General features: G+C 45.4%; 1 protein-coding gene across 1 annotated transcript in view; it reads right to left on the bottom strand.

Annotated features, from left to right (window-relative positions):
• Nucleotides 1-8,015, bottom strand: part of LOC107297660 (dynamin-1-like) — a 43,862-nt gene that overhangs the window by 31,772 nt on the left and 4,075 nt on the right. Inside the window, exons 2-3 of the mRNA XM_015827020.1 lie at nucleotides 1,752-1,838; nucleotides 1,343-1,413 (exon numbers count right to left, since the gene is read on the bottom strand). Of these exons, the coding sequence (XP_015682506.1) occupies nucleotides 1,343-1,413; nucleotides 1,752-1,838 (158 nt within the window). The remainder of the gene's footprint in view (nucleotides 1-1,342; nucleotides 1,414-1,751; nucleotides 1,839-8,015) is intronic.

Below are 8,015 nucleotides of genomic sequence, written 5' to 3'. Positions count from 1 at the left end.
ATAATAATAATAATAATAATAATAATAATAATAATAATAATAATAATAATAATAATAATAAAGTTGGAAGGGACCTTGGAGGTCATCGAGTCCAACCCCCTGCCCAGGCAGGAACCCTACACCATTTCAGACAAACGGCTGTCCAGTCTCTTCTTAAAAACTTCCAGTGTTGGAGCATTCACCACTTCTGGAGGCAGGTAGTTCCACTGGTTAATTGTTCTAACTGTCAGGAAGTTTCTCCTTAGTTCTAAGTTGCTTCTCTCCTTGATCAGTTTCCACCCGTTGCTTCTCGTCCTGCCTTTAGGCGCCTTGGAGAATAGCTTGACTCCCTCTTCTTTGGACAAATGGCTGTCCAATCTCTTCTTAAAATCTCCAGTGATGGAACACCCACAATTTCTGGTGGGAAGCTGTTCCACTGGTTAATTATCCTCACTATTAGGAGGTTTCTCCTTAATTCCAGGTTGCTTCTCTCCTTGATTAGTTCCCATCCATTGTTTCTCGTCCTGCCTTCTGATGTTTTGGAAAATAAGTTGACCTCCCCCCCTCTTCTTTGTGGCAGCCCCTCAAATATTGGAAGACTGCTATCATGTCCCCCCTAGTCCTTCTTTTCTCTAGACTAGCCAAACCCAAGTCCCGCAGCCGTTCTTCGTATGTTTTAGTCTCCAGGCCTTGGATCATCTTAATTGCTCTTCTCTGCACTTTTTCCAAAGTCTCAAAGCTAGGTGGGAAGTGTTTTTGAACGGTCACTAAATGAACCTGTTGTAAGTCAAGGACTGCCTGTAATCAGTTGGTTCTCCTGCCAGATTCGGGAGAAGACTCTCAGTGGCTCACAACCCCGTGAAAACACAAGAACGCTACAGAAGGGTATGAAAATATATTAAAAACCTAAAACATTATATATGCCCTCCGGAAAAACAGCGTTTTCCATTTTCCCTACAAGGCGGATAATAAAACGGAGTTAACCTCTGGGTGAAATTTCTCAAGAGGAACAACTTCAGGACCAAAAAGGATGGGCTGAAGTCATCTCTAAGAAGTATCCCAGAGGTGTTTTTTTCAGGAGGCAACTGGACTTCCTTGTTTTTCTTTGAAGACGTTTCGCTTCTCATCCAAGGAGCTTCTTCAGCTCTGACTGGATGGTGGGGAATGGAAGGATTTATACTCCTTACAGACAGAGATAAATCCTTCCATTCCCCACCATCTGGTCAGAGCTGAAGAAGCTTCTTGGAGGAGAAGCAAGAAAAGTCCAGATGTCTTCTGAAAAAGCTCCTTTGGGACAACCATGACCTGGAGGACTGAGGATCTCCATAGACTCTAAGAAGTACGTTTCGACCAGGAGTCTTACTTGGCAAATCCAATGAAGTCTTCATGGTTGGTGTTCATGTAGGACAACTCAATGTCTATCAGAAGCATGACCTGGGGGACGAAAACCATGCCAAGAGAGAGATGAAACATTTGCGATCCTCCAAAAGGACCTTCATCAACATCTCCATACTAAGCTCGTGGTTACTAAGGCCAGAATACTCCATCAGAGCCTCCCAAAGTGTGGTTCTTCTGCTCCTATAACCCTCAGGGAAGGGGAACATGGGAGTTGAAGTCCAGCTTGTCTGGAGACTTCCCTAAGGAGGAAGGCCTGGGCTTTGTTGGGGGAGAACTCCATTTGGACTCCAAATGAAAAACAGCCCAAGGGGTCCCTCTGGAAGGTGGCAGTTGGGTGGCTACAGAAATGGGAAGCTTCTCCAGGTGAGCCATACCTGGTCTTTGGTCTTTCCTTCTCTGTCCCGGATGTAAGTGGTCACGATCCGCTCCATCTCCTCCCGCAGGTGAGGGTATTGGCTTAGCTGTACGGGAGGGAAAAAAGGAGAGGGAAGAATGTCCAGACAGAGAAGAAGGTGGAAAACATACCCCCCATGTTCCCCAGGAGCACCTGGCCAGGTGTTGGGCAGTGAGAAAGCAAGAGGGAAGACTATGGAAGAAGAGAAAGCTAAGAAGATGTTTTCCAACGTCCAACCAAGCTGGGAAGTTCTTCCTTAAGGCCCACCATAAGCCTGCTTTCAACCATGGTGGGTTTTCTTTTCGGTGGAAGACAAATCCATCCATGGTGGCTTGCAAATCATGGCTTAGGGGAGTGAGTATGTGGAGTGAGTTCATGCCAACTGGGCCTTAACCAATCAACTGTGTTTCAAGGAACCATGGCTTGGGGTGATGCCAACAGCCATGTCTCCCCCGCCAGGAGGGTGACGTTGAAGACGAGTTATGGAGTACATCCAACCACATTTAAATTTTTAAAACATTTTATGGAATTTACGATAGCCACCATTTCAGGAGACTCTGGGTGGGTTTAACAAGGAAACCATCACTAACCATCATTGAACAATGGGTAAGAAGTCCATTTAGGGTATTTTGATGCTTGCTGTTGGTTTGGACCAGTGTTTTTCGGCCCCTTGAAGGTGTATGGACTTCAACTCCCAGAATTCAGCTGTCTGGGGAATTCTGGGAGTTGAAGTCCACGCATCTTCAAACAGCCACGGTTGAGATACATTGCTCTGGAGATCTTCTTCTTTCTTGCTGCAGGCAGCAAAAAAACCATTCCAGAAATATAGACAAACCCCAGCTTGGAAATTGGAAAACATCTCCTCAATTCTCTTATCCAAAATGGACCCCAGCCCATTCCTCGCCCTGCAGAAAAGATCCCCCCCAGTTTAAGCCACACTTTGACCCTCGCCATTTTGCACATCTCATGCGGGGGGGGGGGAAGCATCCAATATTGTGGGCAAGGGAGCACATGCGCAACAAGGACACCGGTGGGCCACAAGCAACTCACATCACAGATACATCCGTTTCCCTCCCCCCAAAAGGAACATGCGTTGGGGTGCACGGGGGAGGGGGCTGTAACCTAAGCAGCACCCAGAAAATGCCATCCTTTTGATCAAGAGAGCAGGCAAACTGGAGGAGGGGGCTGGTGGATGCCTTTAAATTAGGGGTGCCATCAGATTCACATATTTCAGCCCACCCTGTTTCCTGCTCCTGAATCTTTCTAACCATGATCCCTTAGGAAGACAAGGGAGAGGTGCCTCTCCCTGCAAACCATGGCTTGTCAGAGCCCCTGATCCGTCCCTAACCTACATCTGCAGACAGCTCTTCCCCTGACATTTATGCACCCAGTCCCCCAGTTCTTATCCATGGCCACGATCCAGGGCTATCCTAACCCTGAGTTGGAATCAGGATTTCATGGTGGGTCAGCAGGATATTGACAAGCTTTACTCCCTGGAGGAGCACCAGATCTGACTCACGCACGAAAGAAGCCGTGGAAAAGAGCCCGAGACCAGATTTGTTGGTTAGTTTGTGGCTTAATACCATGTTGGAAACATAGAAAGTGGCTGTCGCGGTCAGGATGCCGGGGAAATGAAATTGGTGGATCCTGGATAGTCAGAGCTCGTCTCCACCAGGATAGATCATCCTTTGCCATGTTTCTGCTTCACCGGGTCGGACTACATTTCCCATCACTCTCAATTGCCTCCCGAACCTAACACTGGGAAAAGCTCATTTCCCAAGTGCCTTCATATTTTTCCTCGCTTCGGGAGGGCCAGGATGCTTTCATATTACAGAATACAGAATAACAGAGCTGGAAGGGACCTTAGAGGTCATCTAATCCAACCCCCTGCTCAGGCAGGAAACCTTATACCATTTCGGACAAATGGCTGCCCAGTCTCTTCTTGAAAACTTCCAGTGTTGGAGCATTCACTGCTTCTGGAGGCAGGTTGTTCCACTGGTTAATTGTTCTAACTGTCAGGAAGTTTCTCCTTAGTTCTAGGTTGCTTCTCTCCTTGATTAGTTTCCATCTGTTGTTTCTTGTCCTGCCTTCAGGGGCTTTGGAGAATAGCTTGACTGCCTCTTCTTTGGGGCAGCCCTGAGATATTGGAAGACTGCTATCATATCCCCCCTCGTCCTTCTCTTCCTTAAACTAGATCAGGGGTAGGCAACCTTGGCTCATAAAAGAGCCAAGGTTGCCTACCCCTGAACTAAACATACCCAATTCCAGCAACCGTTCCTTATATGTTTTAGCCTCCAGTCCCCTAATCATCTTCGTTGCTCTTCTCTGTACTCTTTCTAGAGTCTCAACATCTTTTTTACATCGTGGTGACCAAAACTGGATGCGGTAGTGTAAGCGTGGCCTTACCAAAGCGTTATAAAGTGGTATTAACGCTTCGTGTGATCTTGATTCTATCCCTGTATTCTTGATTCTCTGCCTTTCTACATTCTTCCAAGGCCACGTTTGCCTCTTTCTGTTCCACCCCCCCTTTCTCAGAAAAAAAATTCCGATTTCTCTTTTAGGCAGATCTGTCATCTCTTTCCCATTCTTTTGCAGCCATTCACCGACACCCACACAGGGTCTCTTGGAAAAACAGATGGATTCATTTCCTGTCTCGTTTAGCAATCCTTAGGAATTATTTTCCTTTTCTCTCTCTCTCTCTCTCTCTCTCCTCTTGTCAGATGCAGGATTTTTAAAACGGTTTTTTCCCCCTCCTTTTTTTTTTTTTTTTTGCAGTTGTTGGGCGGGTTTTTGCCCAAAATGAGTTCACTGTTGAGGAATTTGGGGAGCAGAAATCCATGATTGGAACCAGGAAGATAAAAACGCATCAAAGCGCGGTTTAAACAGCTCCGGTTTTCATTCATTCCCAATGCAGGCATTTCTCAATTAGCAGTTGTTCATTTAACGACTGTTTGAAGTTACAACAGCAGGGGGGAAAAAATGAGAGCTCCCTCTTAAATTCATTGCAGCCTTGTTCACACAATCGAAGTTGACTCTGCCTTCCATCCTTCCGAGGTCCGTAAAAGGAGGGCCCAGATTTTGGGGGGCCTGACTCTGTAAACTGTTTAGAGAGGGCTGCAAAAGCACCGTGAAGCGGTATATAAGTCTAAGATTACCTAGAAGGACTGGGTGGCCTTTGGAAATGCATTAGCCAAGTGCTGAATTGGAGGCACGGAGACCAGACGGAACCAGGCATCTGTCTTTGTGGATGTCGCTCCGTGGAAAAATATCCATATTGTCCTTCCCAAGCTTTGAATGTGAAGAGACTGGTCAACCCTTTGTCTGAAATGGTATAGGGTTTCCTGCCTGAGCAGGGGGTTGGACTAGATGACCTCCGGGTCTGTTATTCTGTTCTGTTGTTGTTGTTGTTATTATTATTATTTTGCATGGTTCAAAAATATGGGTTATGATTGTTCCAAAATGTATAGTTTTGCTTTTTTTTTTTAGATTTGGGGATGAATTCTGGAAAGAAAGGAGTGAGACCCAACTATATTATTATTATTATTATTATTATTATTATTATTATTATTATTATTATTATTATTATTATTATTATTATTATTATTATTATTAATAATAATAATAATAATAATAATAATAATAATAATAATAATAATAATAATAATAATAATAATAACATTGGAAAGGACCTTGGAGATCATCTAGTCCAACCCCCTGCTCAGGCAGGAAACCCTATACCATTTCAGACAAATGGCTGTTCAGTCTCTTCTTAAAAACTTCCAGTGTTGGAGCATCCACAACTTCTGGAGGCAGGTTGTTCCACTGGTTAATTGTTTTCACTGTGAGGAAATTTCTCCTTAGTTCCAGGTTGCTTCTCTTCTTGGTTAGTTTCCCTCCGTTGCTTCTTGTCCTGCCTTCAGGCGCTTTGGAGAATAGCTTGACTCCCTCTTCTTTGGGGCAGCCCCTGAGATATTGGAAGACTCCTATCATGTCCTTCTCTTCATTAAACTAGACATACCCAATTCCAACAACCGTTCCTCGTATGTTTTAGCCTCCAGTCCCCTAATCATCTTTGTTGCTCTTCTCTGCACTCTTTCTAGAGTCTCAGCATCTTTTTTACATCGTGGTGACCAAAACTGGATGCCGTATTCCAAGTGTGGCCTTACCAAGGCACACTTATTCTGACTACCTGTAGGCACACGGGACGACAACATGACAAAACATCACCTGCAGTTGCCCAAGGAAGGCTGTCATCCGTAGATGGACCCCCAAAAATATGAAATCACAAAATATCTTTTCTTTCCCCCGTCATTTTGGGTTTGGGGAGCGGAGTTTGGGCTTGCAGCTGCTAAACACCCTGCCTGCTGGAAATTTCATACAAAGAGAGGGGCAGACGACCCCACAACTCTTCAAAAGTCAAAAACCAAAGGGGGAAAAAAAACACGGAAGAAGGAGCAGGGTGGCTTTACTCGGCTGTCCAAGGAAAGTCGCCAATAGGAAGGAATTCCACGGGGCACGAATCGAGAAGGTAAAAGAAAGATCTTCCTTGGATTGCCCAACCGCCTCTTGGCTGGCTATTGTTTTGAGTCAACGGGGGAATCCGCAGGTGGAAATTTAAATCCCCTGTCTGGCATCTCTTGGGATCCTCTTTGTGGCAAGCTCTTCTGCGCAGCTGTTTTGCAGCTGCATTTCAAAAAGGGAGCTGTTTTCAAGGCCTTTGGGGTTTCATCCACCTTCGCCAATCCTGGCCTCCCCCCTGTGCCTGTTCTTTGCCGTTGCATCGAAAAATACATCCGTATTTTTTTCAAATAATGTTAGTTCCCTTTCTTTTCTCACTCTTGGTTCCACCCAAAAGCCTTCCTTGCCCTGTCGTCGTCATCATCATCGTCATCATCATCATCATGATAAAGTTGGAAGGGACCTTGGAGGTCATCTAGTCCAACCCCTGCTCAGGCAGGAAACCCTATACCATTTCAGACAGATGGCTGTCCAGTCTCTTCTTGAAAACCTCCAGTGTTGGAGCATTCACCGCTTCTGGAGGCAGGTTCTTCCACTGGTTAATTGTTCTCACTGTCAGGAAGTTTCTCCTTAGTTCTAAGTTGCTTCTCTCCTTGGTGAGTTTCCACCCGTTGCTTCTTGTCCTGCCTTCAAGGGCTTTGGAAAATAGCCTGACTCCCTCTTCTTTGGGGCAGCCCCTGAGATATTGGAACATTGCTATCATGTCCCCCCTCGTCCTTCTCTTCATTAAACTAGACATACCCAATTCCAGCAACCGTTCCTTATATGCTTTGGCCTCCAGTCCCCTGATCATCTTTCAAGATCCAGTCTTGAAATGCAGCTAAGAATCTGCGCCATGGTAACCCTCCCAAAATGTTTGTCTTCCTTGCAGATGAAAGTCAAAAGCTGAGAATCTGAAGTTTGTTCCAGTGGTTGGTTAGCTGAGTAACTCGAGAGCCACGGTGCCAGATTCAAGAGGCGCGTGGCGCCATCTAACGGTGTCCAGATGCTCTCCAAAATGTTCCATTTCGTGTGGACTCGGAATGGCGTTTTTGGAAAAGGACTGAAATATACAATTCCAGACAGAGAAATTGTTGGACGATGGTGCTCTCCTTTTTAAAGCTTTTTTTTAATTAATGGGATGCCAATATGAGGAGAAGAAAGGTTAAGAAATTAGGTTTTAAGAGAAGTAAAATTTCAGCTGGGTGCCAACAGGAAGACATCCGAGAGATGGGTTTTGTCATTTGCGGGCATCAGGGTGAAACCCTGGTTAGATCTAAACTGAAGAAGCTTCTTGGATAAGAAGCAAGATATCTTTAAGGAAGAGCAAAGAAAGACCAGTTGCCTCTTGAAAAAAAGCACCTTTGGGACCCATGACCTGGATGAGTGAGAATCTCCATAGACATTCAGACAAACTTTGCTCCAGATGGCAAGTATGACATGTTAAGAACATCTCAGATCAGTTTTCTCGTTGAGTGGCCACTACAGGACTTGGAAGCACTCAGAAGAAGGAGAAGATAGATGCCCAACTATCTTCTCCCTTGTCCGTCCGAGCTAGAACATGTCTACTTATGCTCCAACAAGCATCTTAGAGTAGAATAGAACAACAGAGTTGGAAGGGACCTTGGAGGTCTTCTAGGCCAACCCCCTGCTCAGGCAGGAAAACCTGCACCATTTCAGACAAACGTTTGTCCAATCTCTTCTTCAAGACTTCCAGCGTTGGAGCATTCACAACATCTGGAGGCAA

This window comes from Protobothrops mucrosquamatus, unplaced genomic scaffold, assembly GCF_001527695.2.
Source record: "Protobothrops mucrosquamatus isolate PMUCROS unplaced genomic scaffold, P.Mucros_1.0 scaffold3443, whole genome shotgun sequence".
NCBI lineage: Eukaryota > Metazoa > Chordata > Lepidosauria > Squamata > Viperidae > Protobothrops > Protobothrops mucrosquamatus.
This window is presented reverse-complemented; position numbering and strand designations above follow the sequence as displayed.